Source organism: Scardinius erythrophthalmus (genome assembly GCF_964197995.2).
Source record: "Scardinius erythrophthalmus genome assembly, chromosome: 5".
NCBI lineage: Eukaryota > Metazoa > Chordata > Actinopteri > Cypriniformes > Leuciscidae > Scardinius > Scardinius erythrophthalmus.
In genome coordinates, this window is record NC_138225.1 from 48,244,647 (window position 1) to 48,265,352 (window position 20,706).

Below are 20,706 nucleotides of genomic sequence, written 5' to 3' on the forward strand. Positions count from 1 at the left end.
TATTCATCAACCTGGAGCCAATTTGAGCATACAGCAGCAGCCGAACACAGCGACCAGCGTAGAGAGCCTGTTTCACTCGCTGAAATTATTGATCAGACGCCCAGAGGTTCCTTAATTACTAGACGTCAGACAATCTCACTTCCCCTGCTTTCATCTGCTCTCATTTTACCAAGCACACACACGGCACACACACAGCACACACACGGCACACAGATGCAATTTTATCCATGACTATAAAGCGCCTGTAGGGTGATCGACGCATGTAGTGCCACACTAAACAGCAGTAGTTTGACAAATCCAGGCTTTGATTTTTTATTTTTTATTTTTTTTCTCTTCACTCTGATGCCTTGTTTTGGTTGGAGAAGCCATGCAGTTCAGTTTCAATCGTGTTTATAAGCATGTAGAGAATAATCGACTGCTATTGTGAGATGCTGATTGACTCTAGCTTGCCATGACTTGAATAACAATGTCCACGTAATGGAGCAAACAAGCGAGGGCAAGATATAACCGAATGCCTTTTCCCCACACTGTGTGCATTGGTATTATGTGTAAATGACTGATTTTTTCCCCATAGAATTGAATAAGTAGGAAGCTGTTTCATGTTTTGTTGTTGTTGAGACTGGTTGATTTGTTCTTTATCAGAATGCAGCCACAGTTCTTGAGTCCAGGAGGATGACATGCGTTCATGTCCGTGGATCAGCACATTCCTAATGATGAATAATTTCAGCGCTTAATTCAGCAGAAAATAAACATCTCTAATTAGTTTTCAGCGTTAATGTTTTACAACCGTTTACAAACCTCATTGATATGCTGCAGAATTGCTGCCTGTACATTTACAGAGGATCAAGGATAATCAAATTCATGCTTCATGCCACAGGTTCTCATCTCTGGTGTGGACAGAACATGGGTTACTTCTAGCTGTATATAACTAGGGATGCATTTATTTTGAACTTTTTAGCCTGTGTGTGTGTGTGTGTGTGTGTGTGTGTGTGTGTGTGTGTGTGTGTGTGTGTGTGTGTGTGTGTGTGTGAGAGAGAGAGAAAATTAGTAATGTTATGTTAGTAGTGTAATCCGTTACATTACACATTTTTGGTAATGTATTCTGACTACTTTTTCGTTACTTTTAGATTACTTTTGACTCAGTCTCGTGTAGCCAGAGCTTCAGACTGACGGCAGAAGGTCTAGACTCCATAGCAGCTTTCATAGACCAAGTACCGCCCAAGAGGCCGTCTGACTGACATGTAAAGCAACCAATCACAGTTCATTTGTTCCATGTCATGTTTAGGGGTGTGAAAATGTAACATCAATGTCCCTACAATAACAGACTGTTGTGTAAAACTATGCCACGAACTTTACATACTTCACATACTTTTAAAAATCGAGCGTTTAGTTAGTTGATACTGAGAAGCGCTCATTGGCGTTCTTCCTTGAGGGGGTTTGGCGTCACGGCTTCTTTGTTTCCAGGCGTCAGATGACAACTTCGAAAATCCTGAAGTGTTTCCAGTTAAGTGTTGCCTTATGCATCAGACGTTCAGTCAGCGGTCCGTGGGTGTGACGTATGAGGCTGAGACTACTTTTGACCTAACGTCTGTGTTACCGGCCTCAGACCTAGGGGAATCTGGGCAGGTACAAAACCACAGGCTGGATAGCACTGTGGGTTGGAAAGAAGTGGAGATACAAAAATTATGTCTTTCTCAAGCGCTGGATGTTTATTTCTTTTCTCTCTTTTGGATCAAATATCTCAATAATACTATGAGATCATAAACCGTAACTTCAGCCATTACGTGGACAATATAATATAGAAATGGTCTATAATACTGAATACAATAAACAAACCAATATGAAAAGCATTGGTATATATCAGATAAAATACAAAACACATTAATAACATATTGTGAAATAGATATCAGTCTTACTGTATAATATATCAAATATACATCAACAAATGACACTATATATTATATTATATCTTGAAACAATTGCTTTAGCACATTCAAATATGTAGACATTACACCATACACTTTAAACATATCGATGTTCACTTGACACTACTGTTTACAGTCAGTACAAAAAGACGAGAGAACGGAACCTTCATTAACGGTGACAGTTCAACTAGCTCGCCAGCGAAAGCGGCAAGCCAATACATACAGTATAAACACAGCATAATATCTTTCTACACGGAACATGGCAACACACATCACCTAAACAACCGTACTGGTTATATACTCTTTCGATAACTTTTGACAGAGATTGGAAAGGTTTAAAACATACCTGTGGGTTGGAAAGAAGTGGAGATACAAAAATTATGTCTTTCTCAAGCGCTGGATGTTTATTTCTGAGCGCTTGAGTTACCGTCTCCACGGCAACCCAACTGAAACAGTGTAACGGCTTTTTTTAAAAAAAAAGTAACAAAACAGAAGAAGGTTTTTTTCAATTAAACTAATATATGTGGTCATTTTCTCTACCCATTACACTCTCCCCTACTTTAAGAGATGTCTCCCGACATCCAGTACTAAACTGAACTACTGGCTACAGTGGTACTCTCAAACTATCGGTCAGGACCTCAGGTAAGTATGGTCTTCAAGAGTCATCAGTCTGAACAGGAAGTAAGCCTGCAGTATGTCAATCACAGATAAGTAGTATGAAGGTAAGATTGTATGTTGATATCAATGTCTTTCATGTCCTGGTCCATGTCAATTCTACTGTATGTCCATACAGCAGGTGGAGGATAGTTGCATCTCTCATGAAACACTGGGTAGGCCAGCATGGAAGAAGGGGTACAGTACATGGCATTAGTTCCCATTCTCCAGGGCTGGTAGGAAGGTTCTCCTGGCTGGTCATACATGAAGATGTTTCTGGATTTGACGGGTCGACTGGACCTCCGCAGTTGCTGATCTACCTCTCTTACTGGCTGAGGAACAGGCACAGCATCTATCTCAGGATCCTGAGGGCTTTCACTCTCCATAGCATCATCTCTGTGTTGATCCGGTCCTTCCACAGCAGGGGACGGATCTACCCCTCTTGGTACCGGCATTGGCTCTGCTGTCACCAAAGGGTCAGATGGTCCTGGCTGCCATACATTCTCAGACTCAGGTGCACGGCTCAACGGTTGATATTCGGGAGCCCCAGCCCTTAGCTCACTGTGTAGCTCGGGTTGATGTGGGTGGTATCTGACAGCCCTCCTCTCATACACAGGCAAGGGTCTAAGGTTGTAGGAGCACTCCCCCTCATCATCTGAGGTGCCGACATCAGACTTAGTTGCTTCTCTGGTTGGCATATGACGTCTCTGTCCTTGGGACTTTCGCTCCACACCAGTGTCACGTTCCTCATGGTTGACTGGCAAGTCACTGACAGGCAAGAGGAGGTTGCGGTGGAGCACCCGGAGAGTCTGGTCACCTGTTTCAGCTTGGATTCGATATACAGGTCCATCTCCCAGCCTCTCTATGACACGGTGGATCTTCTGTTCCCAGTAAGATCGAAGTTTGCCTGGGCCACCTCTCTCCGACAGGTTCTTGACAAGCACACGATCACCTGGTTGCAGCAAGGCTCCTCTGGCACCTCGGTCGTAGTGCCTTTTCCCTTTCTCAGAAGACTTCTTGCTGTTCTCAGAGGCAATCCGGTATGCATCCTGCATCCGGGAAGCCCAGGTCTGTGCATACTCCTGCCGTGTCTGTACCAGCCGATCTGGGTCGAGATTGAATATAAGGTCAATGGGCAGCTGTGGATGTCTTCCAAAGAGGAGGAAGAATGGTGAATAGCCTGTAGACTCATGCTTCGTGCAGTTGTAGGCATGTACTATGCTGGGGAGATGGTCTTTCCACTCTGCCTTCTTTTCCTCATGGAGTGTTCTGAGCATCTGGAGGAGTGTCCTGTTCAGGCGTTCAACAGGATTCCCCTGCGGATGGTAAGGAGTAGTTCGGGAGTGAGATATTCCTGCCAGCTGCTGAAGTCTCTGGAATAGGGTGTTCTCGAATTCCCGACCCTGGTCATGGTGGAGCTTTTGAGGGTACCCGAAGCGTGGAATGAAGTCGTAGAAGATCTTTTCGGCCGCTGTTTTGCCAGACTTGTTTCGAGTTGCGTAGGCCTGAGCAAAACGGGTGAAGTGATCTACTACCACAAGGATGTACTCGTAGCCTCCTTTACTGGGATCAAGGTGAAGGTAATCAACAGAGAGCAGTTCAAAAGGTGCGTTAGTTGTGATTGAGCCCATTGGTGCTTTCTCATGGACAGCAGGTCGTTTTTGTTTGATGCATGGGCATTGGCGGATGACATAGTCTTCGATGTCGCGCTGCATAAAAGGCCAGTAGAACCGTTGCCTTGCAAGGTGGGTGACTTTATCAGCGCCAACGTGTCCCATGTCATCGTGCAGGTGTTTGAGCACGGTTGACTTGAGTGCTTTGGGGAGGACCAGTTGTTGATTTTGTCCTGCATGCCTGTACAGAATACCATTATCCAGTTTGAGCCTGTTCCACTCACGTATAAGTCGTCGTGTTTCTGGTTGCATTGGACTCCAGTCTTTGTCTCTCGGATTCCATCCGCTCCCTTTCAACCGAATCACCTCTGAAATGGGCTCATCTCCTTTCTGGGCGGCTCTGATGTCTTCTGGGGTGAACATGGGCGCACTCATCGGGGGAGAGTCGTCATCAAAGGCGGAGATCTGAAGGGCGGCAGCCCAGGACACATCCTCATCTCTCTGAGCTTTATTCCCCTGCCAGATGGCAGATACAACCTCAGGTGGCATTGTCTCGGTGTACTCCTTCAGGTTGTCTTGGAGTTTCACTGGAAACCTGGACAGGGTATCTGCATCCACATTCACCTTGCCTGGCCTGTACTTGATGTTGAAGTGGAAGTCGGCTAATTCACCAACCCAGCGATGTCCAACAGCGTTCAGCTTGGCCGTGCTCAGGACGTAGGTGAGGGGATTGTTATCTGTATATACATCTGCATTACCAATTACCAGGACATTTGTGCATTTGAATGTCTTTGCTTTTTAGACCACTCTTGCCACAATTTTCTGGATCAGTTGCAGAGGTTTGGAAGGCCTGCCAAGAGAGCATTAAAATAGTCCAGTCTGGATAGAACAAGGGCTTGGACAAGGAGTTGTGTAGCATACTGTGATAGGAAGGGCATGATCCTCCTAATGTTGTATAAGGCAAATCTGCAGGATCGGGCAGTTCTAGCAATGTGGTTTGCAAACTTTAACTGATCATCAATCACAACTCCAAGGTTCCTGGCTGTCCTGGATGGAGTTATGGTTGACAAACAAAGCTGAATGGAGAAGTTGTGATGAAGTGCTGGGTTCGGATGAAGTGCCGAGACCACGAGCAGCTCTGTCTTTGTAAGTCTTTGAAGGTAGTTGGCCTTCATCCAGCAGGAAAGGTCTGTCAGGCAGGCTGAGATGAGAGCAGCTACCGTCAGATCATCTGGCTGGAGTGAGAGGTGGAGTTGTGTGTCGTCAGCATAACAGTGATAGGAAAAAACATGTTTCTGAATGACAGATCCTAGTGATGACATGTAGATGGAGAAGAGAAGTGGTCCAAGCACCGAGCCTTGAGAGCACCCCAGTAGCTAGACTTTGCGACGTAGACATCTCATGAAACCCACTAGTACACTTAAGCAATTCTGACGAAAAAGCCCATTCAACTTAAGATTGCGCTTCAGGTGTCTTTCACTTACGTACCATGTCTTAATGCCAGAGACCGCACTATATCTTTATATGACATTCCTAATTCAAAGTAAAATGTTATTTCATCAGTCATCTCCGACGGCTTTATATGTAGAGTATGGACCGTTGTGGTACTCTCAACATAACTCGTGGCCACGAGAAAAATATATCATTCCCTCAACATATAATAATAATAATAATAATAATTCATTACATTTATATAGCGCTTTTCTAGGCAGGCCTACTCAAAGCGCTTTTACATGAAAGGGGGAATCTCCTCAACCACCACCAATGTGCAGCATCCACTTGGATGATGCGACGGCAGCCATATTGCGCCAGAACGCCCACCACACACCAGCTTACTGGTGGAGAGGAGACAGTGATGAAGCCAATCAGTATATGGGGATGATTAGGCGGCCATGATGGACAGAGGCCAAGGGGCAAATTTGGCCAGGATGCCGGGGTTACATATGATCTCAAGGCCACGACTTAATATGACGTTCCCACGAGTTTAATACATGTTGTGGCCACGACAAAACTAAGTGAACCGAACATGTCCCCTCCCGTTCACCGTAAAAAACAACCAATTATTTACACGTTTTTTAGCCACAAAATTATGGTTTTATTTTGTATTAATGCATTAGTTATTATGGAAAAACACACATCTCTTTCTCGCTCTCTCTCCCACTCAAACGAAACGTGTTGTCAGCACTGCTCTGATGATTTTATCAGTAAAATTGTTTAACAACTTAAAAGCTACACGACGGTTCTCACTAGCGAGGTGCAGATAAACATAGTTTCGCTAGACGCTGGTGCCGAACACTGTTGAGAGACGCACAGACTGAGGTAATTCACACACGCTTAAGCTTTCGCTCGCGCTCGCGCTCTCTCTCTCTCTCTCTCTCTCTCTCTCTCTCTCTCTCTCTCTCTCTTCTCTCTTACTGCATTAATAACTACACACTGCTCTCAGTGACTCAAGTCTCCGTTATTAGCTCTAAAATTATGTTTTGGAATTAGCAACGGAGGCTTGGGATTAGATGCGTAAGAAATTAGTCCTACACACAAGACCGTTTTAAGGACAAAAACCTGACAAACATCTTGAAATACATCATCTTATCAATGGTAACCGTAGTATAAGCGTCGTGGCTGCATTATTTTTCTAATAATTCAACAGCCCGTCGTCAATTATTCCTTACATATTACGCTATGTCCCTCCTCACCCTATCTCGAGCAGCTCCCTCTGTGTTTCCGCTGTGTATTGTGAAGGCAGACTCACAGGATTGACAGCAGTAGTGTGTGCAGTCAGTGTGAACTGGAGTGAGTCACAGCACACTCCACATGTTGGTAACACCAACTGTCTTCACCTGATTCTGTGGCTTATATAACCGCTGACTCTGTCCTCAGACCTCCCTCTGTCTGTGTATAAATGTTTTCCATCTTCATTGCCCATGACCCTTCTGGCTTTTTATTTCCCCAATCCATCTTTCTCCCTCTTTAAACACTCGATTGGGTTTTATTGTGCCCCTTTACTTTGCTCTCTTACGTTGTTTGCGGCCTGTCCTTGTCTTTCAGCGCTTATCTATCTCTGTTGCCAGGGGTTTCATCATTTCTTCTCTCTCTCTCATTCCACGCTCTCCAATGCTCTGAAAGCACAGTGATATGGCTCAGTAGTGTCTGATTCCAGAACAGCATCACTCAGGCCAGGGTCATAGTATGATGTGTAAATTAATCTACTGTTTAAGACATTAATCTGCATGCAGTAGATTAGTTTCTAATGTTATTCAACCTCAATTCAATAATATAATGTTTTTTAGTTGATCATAAAAGGTTTTGTCCAATAAAATATCTTACAGAATGAGAAGGTCCCTTCTTGCCCGTATTATCACCATGTAGTTGATCACGGTAAATTGGTAACACGAAGAGTTGAAGCTTTATACATATTGTACTGTATATCTTACTTAGATGATCTAATAGGTCATAATTTTCACCACTTTTAATCACCAATGGTTCTGTATTTGGACTATGAAGTATTCTGTAATATTTCATAATATTTAAGCGGAAAATCTCTGAATTTCTGTAACACTGCAGGACTGAATAAATACATTTTGAAGTAGTTCCTTATAAGCATTAAAAATGAAAATGACCGCACTACAAATGAAAAATTATGACAGGTAGGTTACATTTTTAGGGTAATACTTAAATTGTCAAGTAGCACCCAATTAGTGTTTGTGTGTGTGTGTCTGTCTAATTGGTCAAATTTATCTTAATTTATTTCAAGTTTTCAAAATTAATTTGAATAGATAATTTTATGATTGCAGACAAAGCCTTTTTTTTTCAGCCAAATGGTGAAAGAAACAAAAGATGTATGTCCTTTTTCTTTGAGCACAGTAAAATTACATGTCAACTTCCCAAACACCATCTGTGTCCAATTAGGACATAGCAAGTAGCAAATTTCGGGTAATTGTGTGCCTTTGGTTGTGCTAATGCTTATACTTTATTACTTTCCCAACCACAAGCTGGTTGTGAAGAAACTGGCCGAAATGTATACATTTTTAAAGAGTCTCTATTGATTTTATCCATGGTACAAACAGGTTATTTAAAAATATATGTTTTGCTATGTACTCCTCTTGTTTCAATAGGGAATACTTGTACTTACTTTTTAGGGAATATTTAATACAAGTGTCCATCAGACCTTTTCATGGGGTTTTTAAGTTGGATGCATGGTAGCTTTTTCTGCTGATACTGTATTCTGTTTAGAGACTTCTGTGAATGTTTTGTTGGGTAACCATGTGTCTTTGGTATTGGCAGATACGGTGTCAGGCAAACTGCAGAACAACAATATCTACACCATCGCCAAGAGGAACGTAGAAGGCCAGGACATGCTGTATCAGTCGCTCAAACTCACCAACGGGATCTGGATACTCGCCGAACTCCGCATACAACCTGGCAATCCCAATTACACGGTAATCACTCACAGCGCGAAGATTCAACAATTGGGTATTCAAACGAAGTCCAACTCGACGAATGCTTGCCAATTTAATACAAAAGAGCAAAATAAATCTTGTCCCTTGACAAACAAAATGCTTTTGACGTTGTCCAGAACATATTCAAGGACATCCTTCATCCCTCACTTTGACAGAATACTGTATTTACATAAAACTAGCTTTATTTTTATATCCACTTATTTGTCCACCAATCCACTCCAAGTTTTTAGCACCTTGTAATTCAGCACTTTATGTAATTCACTGCTTTGAAGATCAGGCTTTTTAAACATGATAAATTCATGACCCTGAAAGCCGTGCTTTCTGCTTGACTTGCTTGCCTAATGCATTAAATGAACAGGAAGGTCAAGAGCAGCATGAAGCGTTCAGAAAAGGCTTGTCGCCGACAGGTAGAGTATTGATCCCTGTTTTAGTTCATGGATCCCCAGTGCTCTGGGGAACGTTCCTGAATTATCTTTACAAACAGCAACATGCATGACTTTTGGTCCAAAACTTGTTGACTGAAACTTGTTGGCTGCCACTTATTGAGATTCTGCTTATGTAACAGACTGCTTATGTATGACTTTTTTGATCCTCTCCTCTGTGATTTTGTATTAAGTCAACAAGTTTAGTAAACTATATTCTACTTTTGGTTTATTTTAAAGTGTGCCTCTGAGAGAACATGCACTCTATAAGTGAATCAGATGTTTATTCAGTAAGAGCTTTGACAGATACAGCAAGCAATTTGTTAATCTGATTCAAAGATGTTTGATTGATTTTGCCCAGTTCATTAAAAGAACCAGCTCTTAAGAGTCATTCACTTGTCAATCAGACTACACTAGTTGAGCGCAGCCTATAAGAACAACCCATTTGAAATTATTTATTGTCTTTTTAAGACAAAAACACCTGGATACCACAGAATAATACATTCAACTTTGGTGACTTAAGACACTTAGCTTGGATAAAATGTAATTTCTTTTGATGTGATGCTGCAAAAGATTCAGTAGCAGAATGCAGTAACTGCTTACAGATGATAATGGAATTTTATATAGTTTTATAGTAGTATAGTTATGTACTTTCATCATGTAAGATGTTATCACATGAGAACTCTACAGGTGATGATACACAGGGCAACTTTTTGAGCAATGTTGCTGGGCAATCTAGCACTTTCCCATTGAAAATGGGCAATGAATTTCTATCTGGATAATTTAGATCGGTTGTGGGCCCTGTGTCTCATCTGGTTGCCCGTTGACAGCAACATTGCCCAAAAAGTTGCCCTGTGTATCATCACCTTAACTGGAAAGTGAAGTGAGATGACACTTTATGTCCTCGCCAGTGTTTTATTGTATGCCAGCGGCAGCATTTTTGATGATATTCATTAAATGTTCATGCCCCCCAGAATATTTTGTTGAATGAACATGTAAACAGTCAATTTATCAAAAGCAAGCAATGCATTTCATTCTATCTTCATTCATTATTTTTTTTATCAACATTTAAATGTGGTAAGTTTCAGTTTAAAAAAACAAAACAAAAAAAAAAAAACATTTTGAACATAAAGCTGAGAAAATTGCATTTTTGTTGAAGACTAAGAAAAACTCGTCAATGGTGGGGAAAGAGTTAAAAGGCGTTTTAGTTTTGTACACTTTTTAAAAAAAACATCATTAAAGCTAGAGTAGGCAATTTTGGAGAGGGAAAGCTAGTTTTGAAAGCATTAGAACAGCCTCCCTTCAGAGCGTCTCCAAAGCCACGTCTCCTCCAAAAAGACATAACAACAACAACAACAGTAACATTACAATATTAATGAACATGAACTTACTTGTACCACCTGACTGCTGCAGAGTGATGCGCCGAGGTTTGAAAATACATATGTTGACAGGCAGGCAGACATTCGGGCCAAATGCAATGATTGGACAAACATTTTTTGGTCCTGGGACTTCCACAGAACATACATGTACATTCTTTTATTTTTTATATTTAGACGACTTCTATTATTGATTGCTGTCAGGATGTGTGTGAACAGAGTTTCAACCAGTATAACAAAAAGAGTTTATGAAAAGCATTGCCTACCCTACTCTTAACTTGCCTTTTTGTAGTTTCAGCCTTTCTTTCTTTCAAGAAACGCAATTTGATTCTATAACTCATATCAGAAGTTCTTCACAAACCTCTCATCGGATATCAAATCTGGTTGCGTTTTTGAAATTGAGATGCAAAGTATGGCAATGAGTGCTCATCATCCGTTCAATGTTTGCACTTGCAAGTTTTTATAATTCATGTGGAGCCAAACAGCAGCGGCCAAACAGTGCTCTGCCTGGTGAACTGAAATAGTCTTTTGCTCAGTGAGGCACAGAACACAAGTTGAGCACCTGCAGTGAACCTTTGCTTGGCGACAGCATGACACTGGAGATGGATAAGCTCCAGCTGCACATTTGACAGTGGTTTGTTATAATCATATGAGTGAGGGTGAGCCAAATTACAGCATCACATTCGACAGTTTTAATGCTTGTTCTTTAAACACAAAGCACTGGGATAAAACTGGCTTTATGACAAGCTAGACAGAAAATCCCTCTTCAGATCTTCACAACTGACTGCTAAGCACGAAGTGATGTGTAAATGTGTGTACGCAGCAGATGGACAGCGTCTGAAGCCTGAAAAATGCTGTCTTTGCAGGTAATTGTAGTGTAGGGATAGGAATCGTAAAGAAAAAGTTCTGGCTCTGCTTACGGTTCCTTAACAGTACTTGTAAGGAATAAATATTTTTTTGGGAAAAAATGATATATACGTTTAAATTTAATATACATTGTTTATAAGTTTAGCATTCATATCTATTTCGAATGGATCTCTCTGGTGGAGAGTTGCAAAATTTCCAGTGAAATTAGTCGTTGCGCACATCCCTGGCACAAATGCTTCTTCACCGCCTCTGATTCCACACAATCCTGTGCTTGTAGTTGGCGGTTGGTGGACAGAATAAAAATGGCACCTGATTGAACAGTTGAAATAATTCAGTGATTTATTTTCAACTTGTGATTCCATTTCAAGTGAGTAAAAAGTATTCTCACCTTAGTCCTTTGGACAAAAACATATAAAACCAATCCCGACCGACTGGCCAGCAAAGCAGCTGCCATGGACTCCATAAATTTCCATTGGGAAGTTGGTGGCCAAATTAAGAGGCTGCTAAATAGATTAATCGGTTGATTAGCAATAGAGCCCTCTTTATTATTCAGAAGGCATCTGTTCAGACACCTCTGCTGAGCTTGATTGCCTGAGGCCCCCTGAGGCCAGGACGGATCAGTGCCATCAGAAACCCTACCTGATCCCAGACAATTGATTTTTAATGAGACTTCAGCCCTCGGTATCCTGGCAGTATCTGGCTCCGATCTGAACAGATGATAACTGGACTCCGTCGAACCAGTGCGGTTTGACCTAACAGCCAGTGATGGAGTGCTGTTGTCTGCCAAGACCTCTGGAAACACATTCCTCAAGTAAGGTAACCAATACAAGCCCTGCTGTATGAGGGATTATGTTCCTGGCGGGCCGAGGATTGTTCAGAGCATTCAGTTGAAGAAAAAGTCACAGATTTATCTTCGGTCGATCCGAAGATGGTGACATTTAAAGGGAAGTGGGAATTGATAGTAAGAGCTGAGCCAAAAGAGCAAAAGTATTCATTGTCGGTTTTATTTGTTTTTTATGTTTGCTCCTCAGGGTGATTATAGTTCTTTGGCCACCTGAGGAGAAAAACAGACTGTAATGTTTGCTGTGCCATTGTTTTGAGGTTGTTAAACAAAGAAATGATATTTCTTTAAATGTTGGTAGACCTCTGCTTGGAAGATGTTTACTGAAATACAATTACAAAAAACAGAAACTATTATTTACAGTGGAGTCCGAAAGTCTGAGACTCACATTCAAAATCTAATTTCAAATAAGTAACTACTGACATTGATCATTTGGCTCTTTGTACAGAAGGTCAAATGTTCTTGCTTCTGTTGAAGCTCAATATACTTTTTGTGTTATCTCAAATCATGATGGAGAACATGATCATTAGGTTTTGTGGAGTTCATGCTGCTGTCATTTTTGCAAATGGGGTAAATTTTATAATTCATGCAAATTTCTCAGTTTATGTCAATTATGTAAATTCTTCAAATTATGTCAATAGCATAGTTTGTGTGTGTGTGTGTGTGTGTGTGTGTGTGTGTGTGTGTGTGTGTGTGTGTGTGTGTGTGTGTGTGTGTGTGTGTGTGTGTGTGTGTGTGTGTGTGTGTGTGTGTGTGTGTGTGTGTGTGTGTGTGATCGTGTGTGTACAGTACTGGTCAAAAGTTTGGAAACATTACTATTTTTAATATTTTTGAAAAGTCTCATGCTGATCAAGGCTGCATTTATTTGTTAAAAAATAATGTAATTTTTGAAATATTATTACAATTTAATATAATGGTTTTCTGTTTTAATATACTTTAAATTATAATTTATTTCTGTGATGCAAAGCTGAAGTTTCATCAGCCATTACTCCAGTCTTCAATGTCATATGATCCTAGAAATCTTTTGTTCTACCGTTCAAAACTGGAAAGTTTTTTTTTTGTTTTGTTTTTTAAAGAATTTCTTTTTAACTTTTTATTTAAAGTATCAAAGGTTCCAAAATATATTAAGCAACACAATTTTTCCAACATTGATAATAACTGAGTATCAAATCAGCACATTAGAATGATTTCTGAAGCTATTGTAATTATATTTCACATATTAATGTTTTTTTCTGTGTTTTTGATCAAATAAATGCAGGCTTGATAAGCATAAGAGACTTCTTTCAAAAACATTAAAAATAGTAACGTTTCCAAACTTTTGACTGGTACTGTACACATATAAACATCCCAAGTGGTGTATATACCACTAGTGATATATAACAGGCTTCCTTATGTTCAGAAACTATTCTTGCTATTATGAATTAACTTAAAATCCATATTGTTTTAGGATTTCAGTCCTTGCAGTTCCAAACTGAAATTTATTGGACATGCAAATTAACAAATTATTTGACTTCAAGAATTGCTAGCTTTGAGTCTGTGCAGATTTTCTAATGGTCTTAAAAGGAACATTAATTCTAACACTTTTATGGGTAGCATTTTATTTATCCAGCTTCACTCAAAGGTTTGCAGTGAAAAGCTGTGAAAAGTGCTAAACACATAGCCCATCAAAGTGTGGTGTTGATTATCATCTGGTGGGTCACAACCCAAAAATAGACTACGGTCTGTTCTGATAGGGATATGGACAGCAGGGTAAAAATACAATGATAAAGATTTTTCAAAAAATTCTGTATGATCATCATCATAGCTGTGTTTGCAAAAATGAAGAGAAAAGACTTCCAATATATTTTATGTTGCCATCACAGGCTGTGTTTCCAATCAAACTCAACATTACAATATTATGGTGCAAATTCATCTATAATTTGGTAGCAAACTCATAAAAAAATTATGCAGCGTAAAAGAAAATATGACCTAGCCTACAATAAAGGGGTCCTATTATGCGTTTTTACGTTTTCAACTTCCTTTAGTGTGTAATGTTGCTGTTTGCGCGTGAAAAAGGTCTGCAAAGTTACAAAGCACAGTCACTCCAAAGGGAGTTATTCTCTATATCAGTGTCTTTTACTGTTTCTGAGCTCCTTGAAACGCCTCATTGTAGTCTTGAGTTTTCTTCGGGGAACATACATTACAGTATTCCTCATTTAAATAATTCCCACCCAAGGCATATGCAAAATAAAGGCCTGGTTGAGTTGCATTGGTGTGTGAAAACTTGCGGTTATGTTAAGGGGTGTGACATTTCCTAAACACACTGGAAGCAGTTGACCAATCACACCACACTGGTCTAGCCGACCAATCAGAGCACACTACGCTTTTCGGAAGGAGTTGCAACAATGTCAAATATGTGAAAATATTGTGTGTGGTTTTTTTCATAATAGAAATTTAGACTTTTAGCATAATAGGTCCCCTTTTTAAAAACAGATAATAAACAATTATGTCGACCACATTGAGTGGCTGCTGAGAGCATTAACAGTTGAAAATCGTGAGACATTTAGAAACCATAATTGACAATCTCTCTCTGTCATTTTAATTTTTCATGCTAATAATAATAAATGTCAGTATTAGATTTTTTTTGTATGAAATTAACCACTGTTTTTTACTCTGTATAACTATGTACCTAAATAAGCAAACCACATTTCAACAGCTTTTCTTTCTCTTTCAGCTGTCTCTGAAATGCAGGGCTCCAGAAGTGTCTCAGTACGTGTACCAGATGTACGATGCCATTCTGAAGAACTGAACGTCTCTATCGTCCTTTTTTCTCTCTACATATTCGTCCCTTCCTCCCCAACCAGCCACCACCACCTCTGTGGCAGAGGATCCAGCTCTCCAATGTTTTCTGCCACTATTTTAAATCCATCTATAGGTACCAGTTTCCTCAATGTGCCCACTACGCGTGAATCACACATGCTCCGTTCTAGCCAAATGTCTTGATGTTGTTGATAGTGTCAAAGGGAATTCTGGAACACAGCTATATATTTTTTAATTGTTTGAACGCATTGTCAGTACTTCACGTTCCCATGCCCTGTTTTTGTCATCTTATGCGAAGAAGGCAAAAGTATACGAGTAAAATCTTTAAACTGAAGCAAGTTATGAAAGTTATACTGTTTTAATGGTAACCACTTAAAAATCACTATATCCCCTAAAATAGTACGTTTTTTGATATACATCATGCGTTCTCTGATATGCTTCTTCATGCGATTGTACTACATTGCCGGCTGTCTATTAGCCTTGCATGCTTTGACCAACATAAAACGTCACATTCCTTTTAATGTTTTGTCTATCTTGTTCAGCTTAACCACTGTTGAACATGTCGACACTCCATCAATGTCTTAACTGCTTTGAATCAACTTAATGTGATACAAAAAACAAAGACTCAAAACTTGTTTTCTATTAATCTTGTATAATTGGGTCATCTGATATTAATTCCCAGACTGAATCCATCCATATGTGATATATTGTGCTTGTGAAAGTGAGTGGGTTTTGTGCGGTAGTTTTTGGAGTGTTAGAAATATCTGTTCAACATTATTATACAACCTCGCTCTGCTTTGGTTTACAACTAATACACTAACATATGGATGCAATAAAAAAAAAATTCAATAACATAGACTCTGCGATACAAGGATGAATCACTTTTGGACTGTTAAGTAGAGTTGAGTGTCCCCCCCCCCCCCCAAACCCCAAACTTTATTATTCTTCATGGTGGTGCTGGTGACTAAATGTGAACCTTTTTTGTTGCCATAGTTGCTAATGTGCCTGTGAACCTGCATGTAAGCAGTGTCCAATAAACATCTGCCAGTAGAACACTTGTATAAGAAGGTGAAATATTAATACATTAACCTTTATATGTGCAAATATAAGTTTTAATGATTATGATTTATACTGTCAATGTGCGTCCTAGTAATGAAATGTGAAGTCTGACATGCACAAATTCAACAAAAAGTCTGATGAGATTTCTCTAGGTTTATTTTATGGATCGTTGTAATTCAAAATAAAGTCAGCAGTGTTGGCCTCCCAAACATGCACCCTCGTTATGTTTTTCATTATGAATTTCTCAGTTAACCTTTTTACTCGTATTATTTTTAATATTATTATATTATCTGCATAATTTAAGATTAGTTATATATTTATATATATATATATATATATATATATATATATATATATATATATATATATATATATATATGTATATATATATATATATATATATATGTGTGTGTGTGTGTGTGTGTGTGTGTGTGTGTGTGTGTGTGTGTGTGTGTGTGTGTATATATATATATATATATATACAGTGAGGAAAATAAGTATTTGAACACCCTGCTATTTTGCAAGTTCTCCCACTTAGAAATCATGGAGGGGTCTGAAATTGTCATCGTAGGTGCATGTCCACTGTAAAAGACATAATCTAAAAAAAAAAAAAATCCAGAAATCACAATATATGATTTTTTTTAACTATTTATTTGTATGATACAGCTGCAAATGAGTATTTGAACACCTGAGAAAATCAATGTTAATATTTGGTACAGTAGCCTTTGTTTGTAATTACAGAGGTCAAACGTTTCCTGTAGTTTTTCACCAGGTTTGCACACACTGCAGGAGGGATTTTGGCCCACTCCTCCACACAGATCTTCTCTAGATCAGTCAGGTTTCTGGGCTGTCGCTGAGAAACACGGAGTTTGAGCTCCCTCCAAAGATTCTCTATTGGGTTTAGGTCTGGAGACTGGCTAGGCCACGCCAGAACCTTGATATGCTTCTTACAGAGCCACTCCTTGGTTATCCTGGCTGTGTGCTTCGGGTCATTGTCATGTTGGAAGACCCAGCTTCATTCTTCTTCCTCCAAACACGTTTAGTGGAATTATGACCAAAAAGTTCAATTTTGGTCTCATCTGACCACATAACTTTCTCCCATGACTCCTCTGGCTCATCCAAATGGTCATTGGCAAACTTAAGACGGGCCTTGACATGTGCTGGTTTAAGCAGGGGAACCTTCCATGCCATGCATGATTTCAAACCATGACGTCTTAGTGTATTACCAACAGTAACCTTGGAAACGGTGGTCCCAGCTCTTTTCAGGTCATTGACCAGCTCCTCCCGTGTAGTTCTGGGCTGATTTCTCACCTTTCTTAGGATCATTGAGACCCCACGAGGTGAGATCTTGCATGGAGCCCCAGTCCGAGGGAGATTGACAGTCATGTTTAGCTTCCTCCATTTTCTAATGATTGCTCCAGTGGACCTTTTTTCACCAAGCTGCTTGGCAATTTCCCCGTAGCCCTTTCCAGCCTTGTGGAGGTGTACAATTTTGTCTCTAGTGTCTTTGGACAGCTCTTTGGTCTTGGCCATGTTAGTAGTTGGATTCTTACTGATTGTATGGGGTGGACAGGTGTCTTTATGCAGCTAACGACCTCAAACACATGCATCTAATTTAGGATAATAAATGGAGTGGAAGTGGACATTTTAAAGGCAGACTAACAGGTATTTGAGGGTCAGAATTCTAGCTGATAGACAGATGTTCAAATACTTATTTGCAGCTGTATCATACAAATAAATATTTAAAAAATCATATATTGTGATTTCTGGATTTTTTTTTATAGATTATGTCTCTCACAGTGGACATGCACCTACGATGACAATTTCAGACCCCTCCATGATTTCCAAGTGGGAGAACTTGCAAAATAGCAGGATGTTCAAATACTTATTTTCCTCACTGTATATATATATACTAAACACTAGTGAAAGATAGATGGATGCATGGGTGGATGATAGATGGATTGATAGGTGTCGTTTTTAATGAGATCAGCTCTGTGCTGGAGGTGACACAGGCATGTTGTAATCACTCAGGTCTGCAAGAGCGCCAGAACTGAATACTGAATAGCTCTTATGTCACATGCACAGTATTGAGATTTAAGGTGCGTTCTTGAGACGGTTCAAACGGTTGAGATCGGTTTGTCCACCTGTAGTCATACTGGCATCTTTGCACATTAATTATAGCTTTTTTGTTGTTGTTTGCAGCTACTGACAACAAAATGGGTTAGTTGGCTAAAGGGGGCCACAAGATGGTTTAAAATTATTTGAAATAAGTCAAAACATGCTTCAAAATTCTTATTTTAATAACACTTAAACAACTGTCATTTTATTTTTTTTATTCAAGAACCAGGGTTCCTACGTTTAAAAGTGTGATTCTTAGCCCTAAAATAATAAAAATGAAGTGTAGTGTTCATGTATACTTAATTATTTAATCAGAAATACAGTCAAAATTACTATAAAAGTTTGAAAGAACAGCATGAAATCTAAATCTTTTTGTAAGATTGTAAGATCACGTTTGATCAATTTAATGCATCCTTGCTGAATAAGTACATTTAATAAACACATAAATTATATTTTAAAATATATTCAAATAGAAATTGGTTCTTTTAAATTGTAATAATATTTCACAAAATTCCTGTTTTGACTTTTTTATGATCAAATCAATTCAGCATTGGTGACCATAAGAGACTTATTTCAAAAACATAAAAAAAAAATAATAATTATTACAAACTTTTGACTGGTAGTGTATTTTAAAAACCCTTATCCAGTAATCATGAATAACTGGAAAATTCACTGTATATTCATTGTTTGAGAAAAGCATTTAGAACTTCTGGAATAACAAAATTAATTGTGCTTATTTTAATCTATTGACAGTGCAAGTTTGTGTAATTTAAAGAACAACTGAAGGCCTTGGAGTCTAGAAAACTGAAGAAACACTGGCTTTTTAAATTTATTTTTATTATAGCTATATTGTCTAGTGACTTCCTGTAAATTACATCATTAAGCCTATAGGTGGTGGCAAATTTGACTTAATATGTCTTATGAGTGAATCATTCAATAATTCACTCAAAAGATTCATTTAAAAATACTGATTTATGCAAACTGGTGACTCGCTGCGTTCAAAATGGCGTTCTGTCACTCTAGTCTACATTTAAAGAAGAACTTACTTTGGCACTGTTAAAAAAAGTGTAATTTACATGCGTGTGGTATAAACAATCTGGATACTGGATACTCCACGTTTTTCCTACACCTCATGATGCTTTGCTTGAATTATGGGAGTAACTTCCGTTAAACTGTAAACGATTAGCAAAAGGTTCGCTCTCTAAACGCAATGAAAAGTATTTTCAAAAACAGGGGACAACAATCAACAATCGAACATTAAAAGGAAATTTTAAAGTGTAAAAGCATTAACAAATTACCACAACAGACCATGAATAGCCTTAATTCCACAGAAATATGTTGGATGTGTTAATCACTGCAATCATCATAATCAAAAATGTTCATTAACTGGAACATAATATTTCAAAGTGAAATTTTGACACAATAACTGGAACATAATATTTCAAAGTGAAATTTTGACTCAATAATTGTATTTCCCTGCTTTAGAAGCATTCCAGTAAACACTGCTAATAGGAATTAGAAGTGTAAAGGGGAGACGATCACATTTTAAAGCATCCGTGTGAAAACAAACCTGGAAAGAGATGTGAGGATTTGGGGAGAAAAACAAGAGATTCTTAGTGCATTTCAATGAATTATTCATGGGATATATCGTCTAATAAATCACGAGAGCAGACCACACTTTTTTCATACTGTAACAGCAGAATTCAAAGAAAAAAGAAAAGAATAAGGAGGAAAAGAATGCAGCGACTGAAAAGAGCTCTTGCCATAGATATTCTTGTTATACCAAGTCACATTAAAACCTGACGTCTGAGAATAAAAAATGTAGGACATTTTTTCAGCTCATTCAGTCAAACTGACAGACGATTTGTAGTGCAACCAAAAAAAGGTGGATAGTAGAGACGAGGCATATTCGGACACGAGGATGTACGAGCGAGCCACAGAATCACTCAACCAGTTTGTTGATTCATTCAGAAACACGTGTTGCTCAAAAACGTGCAGCTTTAGCTTCGACAAAACGACATGTAATGTTGTGTCCATGTCACTTGCTAAATATTAATGTCTTGTTTATTGTAATTTGTGGATTCAGTTCACTGGAAATCTGTTCTTGTTTAAACATAACTAAATGTAATCGCCACCTGTAGACTTTTATGGCCTGAATAAGCTCAGCCATTAGCAGAATAAATGGGATTGATTATTAACCATAACCCTGCTCTCTTCAAACAGCGCTGAGCTGCTGTTCTGTCACAACCCATAATCCAGAAAAGTTGGGACATGTTTTGCAAATATAAAGACATTTTGTTGGCTACAACACACTACAAAAAAGTTGGGACAAAGGCAAAATAAAAGTGAAAAGCTTATAGAATTTCCAAGTTAAACTCTTTTGAAACTGTCCACAATGAGTAGGTGAATTGGTAATAGGTGATGGTCTCATGATTGAGAGTAAAAGGAGCATCTCAGTCTTCATGGCTCACCACCAAATATCATGAGAGAATCACATTTCTCAATGCAAGATTGCAAAGACTTTGGGTCTTTCACCATCTACCACACATAATATTGTGAAAAGATTGAGGGAATC

At 39.1% G+C, this 20,706-nt stretch overlaps 1 protein-coding gene across 1 annotated transcript in view; it reads left to right on the forward strand.

The window, feature by feature from the left end:
* The window catches only part of ap2b1 (adaptor related protein complex 2 subunit beta 1), a 58,757-nt gene extending 42,533 nt beyond the window's left edge, over window positions 1–16,224 (forward strand). Inside the window, exons 21-22 of the mRNA XM_081364971.1 lie at window positions 8,474–8,628; window positions 14,869–16,224. Of these exons, the coding sequence (XP_081221097.1) occupies window positions 8,474–8,628; window positions 14,869–14,943 (230 nt within the window). The 3' untranslated portion in view covers window positions 14,944–16,224. The remainder of the gene's footprint in view (window positions 1–8,473; window positions 8,629–14,868) is intronic.
* The last annotated feature ends 4,482 nt before the right edge of the window (window positions 16,225–20,706 follow it).